The following is a 15,263-nucleotide window of genomic DNA, read 5'->3' on the forward strand; positions in this document are numbered from 1 at the left end:
CTTCAACTTGTTTTCTATTCCCCATAACGATAAAATGTCTCATCTGAAAAATGCCACTAGGGTTTCTTTTTGTACATGAATGTGGTTGTTTCTGATTGGGATTAATTTCTATTAGAAACTGTGATGCATCAGTCACATCAATATTGCATTGATATTACTCTTATTCTCTCCTTTGATGCATCCACTTGCAGTGTCTTGGGTTTCATGGCATCATAATTTCAATACTAGTTAGTTCAAGCTTTTCTAATGATTCCTGTCTCTATTTCATAGCCACATGTGGCTTCATTAACTCATCTGAAATAACAGCCAGTTCTAACATATTTAATGTGACTTTGTGGGTGTGAAATACATTTACATCCTGAAGAGAAATTTCTCTAGATTTGGTTCTTCTTTCTTTAGTAGCACTCTTACAACAGCTTCCAGTCCCACTACCCAGCTGTTGCACTTTAGCAGATACTTTTGGCTGTCCCTTTCTGATTTTATTGATTGGCTTTCTGGAAGACTTTGATCCATCCTTTTGAAGGTTTGCAATTATATGAGAAAAACAGCACGATATCTATTTCATATTTCAAAAAAATATTCTCATGTTTCAGTGATGGATTTAGTGCCAGCTGATGCTTAATTTGAAAGTAAATTAAGATGCTAGAAGTCCTGCCAGAACCAGTAGCCTGGATAGAACCAATGCAAACATTAAGATATGTTTTGTTAATAGATCAGCCTTAGACCTTTCATTTGTGTACAATCACCTTTACCACGTTATTTCTTTTCATGTGTCACATCAAAGAACTTAAATCCTATTTCTTTCTTGTACATATAGAAGACCTATCAACAAATGAGAAACTAAAAACTTTTTCCAAACTAACATCGCTCTGACCCTGCAGCTAAAGATGACAAATTTGATCGTAACTATTAGAGATAGACTGCGTGCCGCTGTATGAAATAAAGTGGAAACAAAATCTCTTTAAACCAATTCCACTCACAGATTCATTTGCACTCAACTTAAGGACTGTGCCTAAGGGATCGGTTCAACGCAGCATTGCAACTTCATGAAGATAGAGCATACAGTCAAGGAAAGAGAGGGATTCTCTGCCTCATTAAATGTAAGAAAAAAGATATATATTTATAGGAAATTATACCTAAACTTTAGGACTGAAATGTTTAATAATAGCTTCTTGTCCTAGGAAGCAGAACTAATTTTTAAAAGAAAAATAAACAACTTTTCCTGATCCCTCACTCCCAGGCTAAGCTGCATATTGGCAGTCCACAAGGTCTGCCTATTTCAGTTCATGTCAGGTTCAAAGAACCTGACTTCTACACCTTCATGAAAGCTTTTCATTTCGAAGCAAATTTGTTTTCTTCAATGACTGTTACCAAGTCAACTCCTCAAAGTAAAAACAACTGTTACTTACATCACTGATATGAAGTGCATTCTGGCGAGCTCGGATAAAATCTGGATGATCAGGAGGCAGGGTATACCTGTGCCTGGCTTCAGAGTCTCCAGCCTTGTACAGCCTCTGAGGAGTCAAAAGACATTGAATGTAACTGATTCTAGAAGTGAGGTCAATTCCTTAATGCGTCTAGCACAACAAAAGTTAAGATCATGTATAGTCATATGAAACCTACCTCATTGCACTGGAGGTAGCTATTTTTAGCATGAATCAAATCTGGAGAGTCAACCACAGCAGTGAACTTCAAACTTTCTGGCTTCTGACGGTACTTGGTCTGGAGGGGCCAAAAAAACCAAACAAATACACAAACACAGGATGCTTCTGTTAGATGATATTGTGATTCCAGGTGTGCTATAATTGGAGTAAATCACACAAATCACCTTCCTGAAGCCACACTAATAAAAACATATTGTTCTGCTTAGGTCTTAGTTGCTCTTTCAGCTAGTGAACAAGGATTGTCTCATTGCTTTAATTCCAAATCACCAACCCTTTTTTTTTTTTAATGTAAGGACTGAAAATTCACATGTGAAATCTGTGAACACTTTTGGCAGCTTATAATTTTCCTCCATTAATACGTGATACCAAGCAGGCTAATGCACCCTCATTGTGACTGTCAATGCTGTATCTTTCTATATCATTTCCATAAGGACCTGCTTAGAATTTCATAATAGAATTTACTGCATTTATTTATTGCTACGTGTTTTGTTTATACTCTTGCGATTCATTTGGAATGGAAAATATTCAGCAGGTGTCACACAGTGGACTTGCATCTCCTGTACTGCTTCTTGGTAACTTATACCTTGTATAAACAGGCTCTCACATCAAAAGGAAATGATAAGCTACATTCGTAAGTGTCATGTAACAAGGAGCCTTGATGGTAAACAATTCCTACAGACGTGCTAACCCATGAAAGATTTATCAGTTACCTCACTGATGAGCTCGCCAGCCTTCTTTACACTTTCTATCTGCGGAGATCTCAGAGCCATCCAGCCAACTCCTTTCATGAAGTTCAGGTCTGATTTATAGCGATGCTGTTGAAAATGAAAATCGTTAGCTATCAGTTTTGCATCCACAGCTATTAAGGTATTTTAAAAAGACTCTCTGATTCATATTAACATTTTGAGGTTTTTCATTTGCCATGCACATATCAGATTGTAAAGCCAAACTGTTTGCATTTGTTCATTCCACTAGGAATTAAATAATGTATCATATGCAAGTTACAAGAGAAGGCCCCACAAGTGAATTAGTATGACTCAAAGCACTCAGTAATAACCTGTTTGTACTGGGCGTAAAAGAAACCCTTTTGAAATAATTTTCTGAGGTGAGTTCAAGTCAGGAATACTAATTATTTTATCTGGTGCAGGCTTCCTCATTAACCCTATTTCTAAGAGGAGACTTAAGACTCTTTCTTTATTCACATTAAAGGCTTCCTCTACTTTCTTATCCAGTAAAATGAGACAGACCCAATACGAAGTAAAAGCCAGGAAAGTTGTCCCAATCCCAACGATTCTTACCTCTCCTATAAGCAAAAAGGGTAGCAACCAGATAACTCAAACAGGTGCTGTACATTATTCTTTCTAGACAGCGAGGGGATCAGACAGTATCACCTTAATCATTTCTCTTTGGTATCCATAGCCAAAGAGACAAGTCCTGATGTCCTTATTGTCCTTATTCATCTCTTGTCTTCTCACTTGTTAGGCAAGCTCTGAAGTACATGCTGTTTAGGGTCTAAGAACCCTCAACTGGTAAAATATCTGCACCCATGCAGCTTTATATTTGCACTAAATACCTACATCTATCTGAAAGCGTTTATGGCCAATAGCTTGTCCCTGAACAAAGGTACACATACTAAGGCAACGTGAGTCTGGATGTTGCCCATTCTGAGATTTCATTTCACCTGTCAAAGTTTCCCTGGACTTACATTTGCATGAGCAATTTCTATGAACGTGTCTGGTGAACTGGTTGTTTGATATTACTAGTTCTGCTTGTAAAACGACTTTCTAACATTCCTCAAAAAAAAATCTCTCAGCATTTAACATTCTGCACAAAGAATTCTGTGTGTACAACAGTGGCTGTCAAACCACTGGCTGGCTGCGATCCAAAATGCTGAGAGATTATTGATTATTACTTTTTTCTTTTTTTTATATCCCAAGCTCTAGGATAAGTGACATGGACCACACTGATTTTCTGTCATGTTCATAACATAGGAACTTCTGATTCATGTATATTCTATGTGTATAGAGTAATCAGATATATTTTGATGCTAGACATTGTAAGTTTGCAAACTGTTTCTAAAAACACCGCCCAGTGTCAGCAAACAATTTGTGCCATTCCTTTAAAGCTCTATCAATGCTAAAATCAATTTTCTGTTTACATCAGGAAAGTTTACCTCACTCTGCAGCATGTGGGCTCTTTTGGCCCATTTCATCTTCAAGTCTTCTGGGAGTGCTGTAAATTCATGGAGTCTCTTTCTATAATCTTGATCGCTCGCTAAGGCCTGGGCTTTCCTTGCATGGACAAGATTCACCATGTCCATGGGCAGATAGTACTGAGACCACACTCCTTGGGATCCTTTCTTATACTCCTGTTCACTCTGTAATTTGGCAGCATGCAAGCAGTGCAGCAACCTGGTATCATCCAGAACACTTCGGGCCCCAATGTGCTTTCCTCTCTCCATCACAAAATCGTGTTTATACTGGTACTAAAAATATATATAAAAAAAAAAGGTAAAAGTGAAAAAGCGCCATGCTTACACTGAGTGCTGTAACTAAGTAGCTTAAGATAAGTCACTGAAACATCCGTGTTGACTGCAAAAACAGCCAGGGTCTGCAGTGCTAAGTATTTCCCTGAATCTCTCATTGCTTTTGAGTTTAAATACCACAGTAGTTGCAATATGTAAGTTAAGCACAATTCAATACATGCTCTGAATACCTTCAAAGCACTGATAATATTTAAACCTCAGATGATGCACTTTTATTAACTCTCAGTTATAATCCCATAATTAGGAATGAGAATGTAAGAGGAATAAACAAAAGAAAGAAAAAAATATCTCTATGATGAAACATCATGCACTCTGTAGCCTTCAGATTTGCAAATGCCACCCAGCTATTTTAAAGAGTAAATTCAGTCTTCCCAGATCAATAACTATGTTGAAAAGCCTAAGATGGTGGTCTGAACAGAAGAATAAGCACCAGCAACCCCTTGTTCTCATCTTAGCTGGGACTATAATTCTCCCTATGATCTTGCATTTATCCTCTCTGTGAAATAGTGATGATGATGATAATGATTATTTATACAGCATCAACAGGGTGCTTGGAACTTTAAAGAGAAGGCCTGGGCCCTGAAGAGTTCATAATGTAGTTGAAATGGGATAATAACACTTATCTACCACACAGGAGAGTTGCGGGGATTAAATTACTGTAGCTAATGTTTACAAAGTGCTTCGAAGATGAAGGGCCAAATTCAGATCTGTTGTAAGTGGATGTAATTCTATTATGGACTTGTACCCTTTAGAGCAGATCTGAAGCTGTAACCAAAAGCACTCTGCAAAATGTAGTTAAGTATACATTATAAATTACAGCTAGATATGGTTGCTTCATAAAACAAATGCACATGAAACAGATTCATATTTTATCATGTTAGAGATAAAATATACAACTAAATACTACACAAAAGAAGGAATTTTTAAAGTTAATTTTTAGATTTTTTCTCTTCTTACATTTCTTGTAGAAAGAGATGAACTTAGGCTTTTCTGAGAAATGGGTACCACCATGTCCGAGTGTTTTGCCAGCAGCAACCAAATGAAAGTGTGTTTTTAGGAATAAGAAGATTTGTTTCTTCTCTTTCAGAAATTAAGGGGACACATATGCACAGGAACATTCACTGATTTTCACCTCCTAAGCAGACAGACATCTCCCGATTTTCAGAGATTCAAAAAATGCTTTTCTGAATTCATCTCAATTCAGGAGTCCTGAGCACTTCCAAAAGCCAGTTCAAAGCAGGGTGGACAGAATTAGTGGGCGCTTTATAATATGAGAAACTAAAAGCCTGGAGAGGAACAGAATCTCTCTGATTTATCTGTCTGCAAATACTTTAATTCACCAGCTATTTCCCACTGGAAGGTGTTTAACCGAGCTTGGCTCTCGATTAGCAATGATTCTTACTTTTTTTTTTTTTTTTTTTTAAATTCACACAAAGAATCTCATTCATAAGTAATATATTCTGTCTCACACTTGTCTCACATGGTTATGGAGTTGCTTTAATTCAGTAAAATCTGCTTTAGACATTGTTTTACATGAAGTTAACAGGAATTAGGCAAGATGGAAGGTTGAATCATTCAACTCACATCACTGGCAATTTCTCTGGAGGCCCTCGCAGTCTGGAAAGGGAGTGCTTCCATTGTCAGCTTGTAGCCTTGAGCACGTAGATTATGCCAAGATTCCCTGTATTTCACCTAAAGTAGGAGAGGCACATGTAGATTGCTCTTTCGCTTTTAAATGCACAAAGGAATAAACAAAGGAACCCTCTTTCATTTGTTATTCTGAGTTACTCATTCCTCATAATCAAAGGAATTTTTTTTTTTTTTTAAATTATCTTGAGGAAATCCTACTATCTCAGGCAAAGCAAGTCCTATATTTCATGTAGATTTAATTTACAACTACATGTATGCTAATGGAAATAAATATCATTATAATCAAATCAGGGAAAGCATAAATAGAACAGATCTAAGAAGTCCTTTACTTATCCTCCTTCCTTGCCACTGCACAATTTATCCTCCAACTCAAGTAAGTATAAGAAATACAAAAATTTACATCACTGAGATTGGCTGCATTTATTCTTGCTTGTGTGAACTCAGGCAGACCCAGTGTTGGTGTATAGTGATGCTGAATGTCCTCTCCTGCTGCTTTATAAAGGCGCTAGAAAAGAGACCAAAAAAGACAGTTGCAATTAATTGTCCTTAATATCTCAGTAATGCAACAGCAGTGCTTAAGTTGTTTATGATTACGGCAACTATAATCAGCCAGCACAAAAAAACCCCAAACAGCTAAGAATATGACAGTGCTATTTCATGTTTTTGTTTTTCTGGAAAGTAAAACCAGGACAAGTTTAAAATAATTTTCATACGTATACCAGGATGCCAACCCACTGTGTTGTTAGCTTTGCATTTAGTACCTTCCCAGCAGGGCTAAAGTGTACCTAAAACCATTAATTGTACCTTGAACGTATGTTATTTAAGGGAGCTGGCATTTCTGGCCATCTTTTCTAGCTTAGACCTTTTCTTTATGTTACGACAGACAATTCTGATAATTTATCTGTGGGTTTCCTCCTGCTTTTTGAAAATTAGAGATGATATTATTCTGGAGGCCTCAAAAGCAGCCCATACTGTGCAAATGAGCTCCCTCAAGAACAACATCAGATCTTTTGAGGTTTTGTTTCATGTAAAAACATTTGATAAGAGGATACTATCATATGGACACTATTCAAGTGGTTTTGTTTTTTATTTTTAAAGAGATTGAATTGAAACACGATGTTAAATACTTTTCTGGAAATAATAAAACATGATCTAACTAGGCATAAGCAGAATTCAGTAATGCTCATTTTCTTTTTGATGCATGTTGCTTTCGGAAGAGAATTATCTTTCTCCCTCCATCCCTCGCTCGCTGCATTTTGAAAAGCATATTTTCTGATTCACGTTAAGAGAGCCTACCTCATTAGCAATCATATTGCTGAATTTTGCATGAAGGAGGCCAGGAGAGTCTGTCACCGATGTGTACTTGAAGGAATGTGGCTGCTGACGATATTTACTCTGAGTTCACGCACAAAGAAAGACGAACAGAATTACTACATTGTCTTGTCAAATATGGGACATTTTCCAGTACTCGTGCCTTTCTGCTTAAAGCTCTACTTTACTTTGCAAAGGTTATGTAACTTGCAACCTTTAAATTAATTTACCATTTGCAAATCTGAATTTGATGAATTCTAGTCTCATAGGGGAAAAGAAAAGTAAGTAAGGAATAAGATGTAAAATAAAACAAGCAAAAAACTATCATGCTAAATACAGTTATGAGGTTATTTCACACCTTGGTGTTATTAACTTTGGCTAGTAGAATTACAGTGAGGCAATCCAGTCTAGAGAAAGGGTGCTGCACAAGTCACTGAATTTTTTTGTGGTAAAGACAAGATTTCACCTAACCCATATGTCAGAATTGTGAACAAAGTAACCACAACATCACTGCAAGTAGGTAACCGTTCACTAAAACAATTACGAAGAGCATTCTACAAAGAGCAAATATTTTTCTTATTTTCACATCAGTGGAAATATGGGTAATAGATCAATGATTGGAAGCTATCAGAGACTATAAGAAGATAACACGACAGAGGAGAGAAAAAAATCAGGTAAAGAGGCAGTTAAAAAAATGGTACATGAAGGCAGCAAGTGAAAAACAGACTGTTGGGCACTGCAGTCTAATTTTGGAGAAATAGCACAAGGTACTTAATAGAAATAGTCATGGCCTTAGTTTTAGTTGAAAATCCCATTTTTAATCTAAATGAAAATCACATAAAATAACCTACTGGGTCAGGAGAAAAGATTTGTGAAAACAGCAAACTCTGCAAAATCCTGGAACTCGTTCAGGCTCACCCATCTGCATGAACTGACTGATCAAACACAAGGGGAGGGAGACTAGCTCTATCCAGTGTGCCACTTTGCCAGCCCAGTTTAATGGAAAGACATCTGGCAAACTCTTGTATGCAGTGGAGAAATCAAAAACCTCTTTTGTTACCTCACTGATGAGTTCAGAGGCTTTCTTCTTTCCTTCAATCTCTAGGGCCCCTGGAGTAATACATCCAACTCCTCTCATAAAGTTCATGTCAGACCGATATAAATTCTAAAGAAAACCAAGCAGAAGTAATTACAAGTTTGTGTTTGAAATGCCCTATATTTGTTCATCCAAAGATACACAATGCATTTATTCAAATAAATCCACTAAAATTTGTCTGTGATAGGTACTGTTAAGATTCTTTGCCCTACATTCTTTTGTTTATGTGCATAAAGCACTGTCAGATCTACAGAGGTTCTGAAGTGTACTAAATCCCATGAACACTGAATGGACTCCGAGCTTTCATTTGTAACCTTGAAAATCTCCTCCAGATAAATATCATTTGTATCTTATATTAATTACACCTACGCAGTATTTATTTACAGGTCTTTTTCAAGTCCGATCTTTAACAATAAGCATTTTCCTTCTGGAAGTACAAATTACTCCTACCCAGATACAAATCAACTCAAATAGTTGCTAAATAGTTTTCATGGTAATCAACAGCTTAAAAAGAATATTTTATCAACAGCGCAGTCATACTCACTTGCAAGCACTCCTTGCCCAGTCATCAAAGACTGCTTTACTTTATCTCTCAGTATGGTGTGATCACAGACATTGCACAACTGCTCAAACAGATAAGCAACTCATCCTGGTTGTAATCAAGGGGGAACAGCTATTGTTTATCTCCCAGCCACCATTCAGATACATACCATCAGCTGCCACAATTTGGAACTGAATTATTTTCAATCACACCCAACTGGGAAATATTGCTGGGATATTTTGCAATTACCTCACTCTGTAGTTTATATGCATTCTTGGCACACTGCAATCTCAGATCATCAGTCAAAGAAGTGTACTGGTGTAGCAGCTGTCTGTATTCTTGTTCACTGACCAGAGACTGGGCTTTCCTGGCATGCACCAAGTTTATCATATCGAGTGGCAGATGGAAATGAGTCTTTGTATCCTCAAAACCTTGCTTATATTTCACCTATCAAATAAAAAACAGATCACATATAGAATTACAGCAGTAATGCGATGTTATATACCACACATCTAATTGCAGCATAGTAATCAGAATTCACGTCTTGATCAGAAGGGACATTATCCAAATCCAGCATAAATTATTCTTTTTAAAAGTGCATTCCTAAATTTAACTATACTGTGAATGCTCGATATTTGTATTTAGAACATGTGGCAGCCTATTCTTCATCAAAATAGTAGCCATCTACATTATATTTAACTAAGTTGAGATATAAAGAATTTTCATTTTTGTTACTGCGAAACACACTGAAACTATAAAATCACCAAACTGATGACAGAATTCTTAATTTTCTGTACCTCTAGAAGGCACAACAAGGAGTTGAAGCTACTGTTTGGGGATAAAATATGAACAGTTATGTAGTTGAAACGCTACACATTCCCACTCAAAATATTCGTTGGTGCCTACTGATTCGGCGCCCAGCTTCACCTCATAGTATTAAATATTATTTTTAAGGTTGTTGGGATTTCCCCCTTATTTTCACTTGTTTTCTCAGGAAGAGGATTTAATAAAAATCTTCAGATAATTTTTTTCCTGAGAAATTTCCTAATCAGATTATGCAAAATTGAGATGCTCAGGTAATTCATCCAGATAATGAAAATCCAGATCTACTGATGTTCAAACTGACTTAAAGTAATCTGACAGATGACTCAATTCTTTAGACACTTGTTTTACCTTTATCAGTCTAAGAACACAATCACACAAGAAAGAATCCTAGTACAAGCACAGAACTCATTGAAATGAAATAGCATGACAAGAAGATAGTTCACAGCTCATTATACTTTCCATAAGAACCCATGCACCATTAGGAATCAATTCCAAAATTTCCACGTCTTCCTTTTTATGCTTACGTTGCTCTGTAGAGATGATGCATGGACTGAATGAGCAATACGAATATCACCATCCAAGCCATATGAACCAATCATCTGCCCTTTCATTTTCTCAAATGCTTCCTTATACTTGTGCTGAGACAGAAACAAGAAAAGAAATATGAACAGGACTGAAGAGAAACAAGAATTAAGAACTGTTACAAAACCAAATAAAAAGATTTACATATTGCAGAAGGAGAGCCACGAATAATAAACTCTGGTTATACTTAGTTGATGGTGGTCTACGTCTCCTGAGCAATCCCTAAGATTGCCCAGTCCCTACATCAGCTAGGCTGATCAGCTTTGCTTTAGCAAGCCTTCCTTTGGTAGTTACCAGTAACAATTAATTGTGTCAGCACCTCCAAAACTACAATAACTAACAAGAAGGAAGCTGAATGTCTCCCAGCTATAGGTTTCACTGAACGTGCAGATTCCATCAAGAGTCACTGAGCACAGAAGAAATACTCAGAAGTGACTGACATCTCCTACTGGACAGTGTTAGCAGTAAGTTCACCTACATCGCTTATGATTTCACCCGAAGCCTTAGCTGCCTGGAAGGGAATGGCATCGAGTCTCAGCTGATATCCACCATCTTTCATCTTTTGCCAGGACTCCTTATAGCGAATCTAGCAAATAGAGAAGAGGAAAGAAATACAGATGCTAATCAGAGGACTAATATTGCAGCATTATTGTTACCCTAGCGACGTTATCAGAACATTTTCATTCTATTCTAACACAGAAGGCTACAATAAATGAAATTATCAAGATGCAACAAGAATGATTACAAGTGGTCATTATAAAACTGTAGTTGGTTGATCTCGATCTTTCTAACTTAAGAGAAGTTTGGCAAGAAGTTTCATTTCTCATTTTACTTTGGAGACATTTAGACCAGAGAGTTAATCATACACAGGGTAAAGTAAGAAAAAAAAAGTTTGCCTGTATAAGACAAATGGCAAAGCACTGTGAATTTTTCTAATATTCTAAAGGACAGATTTATACCTCACTGATATTCTTGGTGTTTAATTTAGCCCGAAGGATTTCAGGAAGATCTGTTGTTAGCGTATATTGATGCTTTACACTTTCTCCATGCTCCTTGTACAACCTCTGCAAACAGAAATGAGTTTTAGTAGTAAGTATTCAATGTATGTTCACCAAATAATTTTGACCAAAATAAAGAACACGAATAGATTTATAGAAAGCAAAGAGTACAAGAAAGTGATAGCAGCATTAAGTACAGGCAACTATATGAGTCAAAAAGTATTCAAAAGAACTTAAGGTGTTTCATGCATCTATCAGCTAGCGTATGCTAGAGAGGAACTCCTTGAAATTATGAGCATGTAAACCGATACGACAATTCAGAGCTCTGGATATTAATTTGATAAGACTTCCAGCATATATGAATAAGGGGAGGGAGAATAAACAGTGTTTATTAAGGATATGTAGCCATGAGTGGCCCACCAGCATGTCTGAAATATCACAGAGATCACACATCTTTCTAAATTTATTCATATTTAGTAGATGAATACACTGATAATTATCAGTGCAATTACTCCAATTTTATTTCCAGAGCTAACTGCAAGGGGTGCTCTATAATCAATAGAAAGAAATAAAAAAAACTGAGAGGCAACTGATCCCAGCTACATGGACTACTTCTATCAATCTTTGGAGGAAGATTATAGGGTTGACTCAGGACTAGGCGACTTTAAGACATCTACAGATAGATAAGAAGTTCCATGAGGTTAACTGGAACTTCACCTACAATGGCTATCCAGAGTTCACCTCTTTCAAATTACTTTTCTTTCCTTTATTAGTTTCTTCTTACATTGACACTGTAGTTCTCAAACTACCACATATAGCCACCTCTTCTTCTGGCCTCAGATACGACCTGTATCTTGACCACCCAGCTTGCCTTTCCCAGGCTGTTATTCCCACATAAGTGTTTGAGAACCTCGAGATAAGAATGAACCTGCGTGTTTCACCCTGCTGTCACTTTCTTTAGCAAGTATACCCACTTGTAATGCAGCTCCACGAGAGGAAAATTAATGAGAACTCCACGTGTGAAGAAGTAGAACAGCAGACTGATTTTGACTGTGGCTCAGTGGAACAAAATGACTTATATTTATCCTGTCTGAGATGTAAGTCTTTTGGATCTTATTAATTAAACCAAAGGCACAGACACTATAAGCATTACAATAGCATGTGTTTTACACAAAGTCTTTCATCTTCTTCTTCACTTTAAAAATATCTATTTTCACAATAAAACATCCTCTCATGTTTGAAACTTGTCTTTTTTGAGTGACTGTTGCTTATTATTCACTTCAGCATTATCCCAGTTAAGTCTACAATAGTTTTAAATCGCTCTACTATTAAAAATAAACATGTTTAAACACCAAACAGCCTCAATTCTTTCCTTTAACGTTTCCCCTCCTGGATTTCTCTCTCAGCAGGTTGACAGCTTGAAACAATTTATTTTTTCTTCCTTGTCACGCTGTCTCACATTTTATTTCCAAAGAATCTGCAGAAATTGAAATTTGAAAAAATTGTTTGAAAAGTAAGAGGAACCCCAAGTAGGTTCTTCCTCAATGAATCTCAAAAGGTAAACACTCTCTAAAGGCCAAAGGTCAGTCTTACTCCTAAATTTTACTTCTGAAAAAAAGAAAATGGGCTGAATGCCTTTTTTTTTTTTTAAACACAAAATTTGCATTCACTGTAGTGAGATTTCTATGACTTCCCATTTCAAGTTAGAAACATATTTTTCATGAGATGCACCACACCAGAACACAGAAGTTTTATGGTTCCCAAGGATTATCTCAGAGAAAGAAAGAGAGAGAAAGCCAGTGCTTCAATCGGGGCGTTCAAAGAGGATACCACTCTTATAATCATAATGTATATACATTATAACTTACATCCACAGCCTGGTTATAACTAATTCTAGCCTGGATCATCTCAGGAGTGTCTTTAATACTGGTAAACTTCAAAGCATATGGATGCTGACGGTACTTCTTCTGTTGAGCAGAAAAAGATCAAAGCTGTGAATTTTGTGCTGCTCTTTCATGCTATTTGAAAGAGAAAAATCATAGGTTGCTGGAGATTAGAGTGAATTTGTGAACATAATTATTATTCCTCTTTCCTCATCTTTATGTCCTAGGTACTTTCAGATTAGTATTTGTTTCAATTTAACAATAACCTTTTGCCGATTAATATTAAAGTATTTCTCCCAAAATATAAAGAAAACATTTCAAAATCAGATAATGTCTACTTAAATACTCCAGGACTCAGGATTTGAAAATCTTTTTCAGGTAGCTTCAAATACAGTATGACTTATATTTTTTATTTATAGTTCCTTTAAGCAAGAAATGGTATGTGATTGTGATGCGCTAATAATGGCAATGGCTAAACTGCTGTTTCAAGAGTTAGTTTTTTTCCTTGCTTACCTGTAGCAAATCTGTGCAGCCATTAACACTGTGCCTAATTGTTGTGGTATATGATATTAATCATGATATTAATTTTGCGTGTTTGAAAGAACCCATAAAAGCCTCTGAGACATTGTGTTATATATACATAATTAAAATGAAAGCTGTTTTATGAGAAAATGACACTTCTTCCATATGGTCCAGTCAGTAAAATCTTCCCTTCCTGCATGAGTGGTCCTATACACATCATTACTCTTATCACTTCTCCAAATAGCATGAACTAAGTATCCTGATGTCTGTGACGAACTCCCAAGTCAACAAGCATGTTCATGACTCTTTTGGAAACTGTTCACATCTGTGTACAAGGCTAAAGCCATGTCATCCTCCTTTAATTTAATACGATCCCCAGAAGTTACTCTGAGACAATATACTGAATCTTTGAGGACTTAAAATGACAATGTAAAACATATTAAATCTTTTAAGTGTTACAAGCTAACAAGCAATATTTTGATTGCAGATAGAAATCCCTTAACAATGAGCAATCTCATTGATTTTAACTGAGGACAGAAGTGGGTTACTCTTTGTCGTGTTCAGTTGTAAAAACGAACATTAGTTGACAAGAACATCCCTACATAAAATTCAAAAAGCAATTGCTTTTTAGCAGTAACACAAGTAATTCATGGACTGTATACAAAAGCCATCTAAAATTTTCACTCACAAAATACGTTGACATGAACAACCTACCAGGTCAAATTTCTGCGTGGCAAATTTGTCACTACTGTGCGTCAAAACGGCATGCTTCATACAGATTCACAGTTACTGTCCCAGCTGGCACTAGCTTTTATGAAGCTATCTCACTTCATGCTAGCTGAGGATATAATTTATTGTATCTAAAATAAACATCCATCTTCAATGCAGATGATTATACAGGAAAAGAAAAATAATGGCAGCAATCAGGCAGATGTAAAGAACAACCATGTAGTTCTGAGACCAGTGAGACCGTTATTCTCACTGAACAAATGGACAGGTGATTCCTGTATCATCAGTGGTTATCTAATAAAATCACAAAACTCAGTGTACTACTACAGCAGATTTGGCCAATAGGACTCCCTCTGAAATAAAAGAGACAGAATACTATGAGCCTTTGAATCATTTCCACCACTACTTCCTTTGAAGGCCTCTTGGGAATGGCACAAAGGATTCTAGAGCTTGCCTTACCTGTAAGTGGCATTGGTTATAGAGAAAATAAGGATGAAAACTACTCAGAAGTGTATATATATATATATAGCTACATACAGAGATACCTATATGAATTTCAATAGCTAACGTGAATATATCTCAAAAAGGAGCAAGAAGGAACACGTATCTGTTACAAAAGAAGGTTCTCAGTCCAATGACTACATCTTTTCATCATCTCTCCTGTTTTGCTTCATTAAAAAGGTAGGCTAGTGGGTAGCAATTGAGCACTGTTTGATTGCCATTATTATTCATAATATCATTTGTCACCTACTTTGTTTTTGCAAAGGCTATATGGACTCCTACTGGTGTGTGTTTGGTATCTGGTTTCCCTCTAATTACTAGTTCTATCCCTGGTTTTGAGGGCTTTCATGTGGTATGCCTTTTTCTTTTCCCTTTGAGTGGAAATTATTTTAATTTTATACAGACATTTTGCAGAC

At 36.4% G+C, this 15,263-nt stretch overlaps 1 protein-coding gene across 11 annotated transcripts in view; it reads right to left on the reverse strand.

Annotated features, from left to right (window-relative positions):
- Positions 1 to 15,263, reverse strand: part of NRAP (nebulin related anchoring protein) — a 56,963-nt gene that overhangs the window by 3,186 nt on the left and 38,514 nt on the right. For 10 of the 11 annotated variants that reach the window (XM_085230014.1, XM_085230013.1, XM_085230011.1 and 7 more), the window contains 13 exons: positions 13,081 to 13,179; positions 11,174 to 11,278; positions 10,693 to 10,800; positions 10,157 to 10,270; positions 9,057 to 9,254; positions 8,231 to 8,335; positions 7,156 to 7,254; positions 6,260 to 6,364; positions 5,794 to 5,901; positions 3,838 to 4,149; positions 2,375 to 2,479; positions 1,624 to 1,722; positions 1,410 to 1,514 (listed from right to left, as the gene is read on the reverse strand). In XM_085230014.1, coding sequence (XP_085086140.1) covers positions 1,410 to 1,514; positions 1,624 to 1,722; positions 2,375 to 2,479; positions 3,838 to 4,149; positions 5,794 to 5,901; positions 6,260 to 6,364; positions 7,156 to 7,254; positions 8,231 to 8,335; positions 9,057 to 9,254; positions 10,157 to 10,270; positions 10,693 to 10,800; positions 11,174 to 11,278; positions 13,081 to 13,179 — 1,662 coding nt within the window. Of the gene's footprint in view, positions 1 to 1,409; positions 1,543 to 1,623; positions 1,723 to 2,374; positions 2,480 to 3,837; positions 4,150 to 5,793; positions 5,902 to 6,259; positions 6,365 to 7,155; positions 7,255 to 8,230; positions 8,336 to 9,056; positions 9,255 to 10,156; positions 10,271 to 10,692; positions 10,801 to 11,173; positions 11,279 to 13,080; positions 13,180 to 15,263 lie in introns of all 11 variants that reach the window. The other variant, XR_014884889.1, reaches the window with a different exon arrangement.

The sequence above is a fragment of the Meleagris gallopavo genome, chromosome 8, assembly GCF_905368555.1.
Source record: "Meleagris gallopavo chromosome 8, MGAL_WU_HG_1.1, whole genome shotgun sequence".
Taxonomy (NCBI): Eukaryota; Metazoa; Chordata; class Aves; order Galliformes; family Phasianidae; genus Meleagris; species Meleagris gallopavo.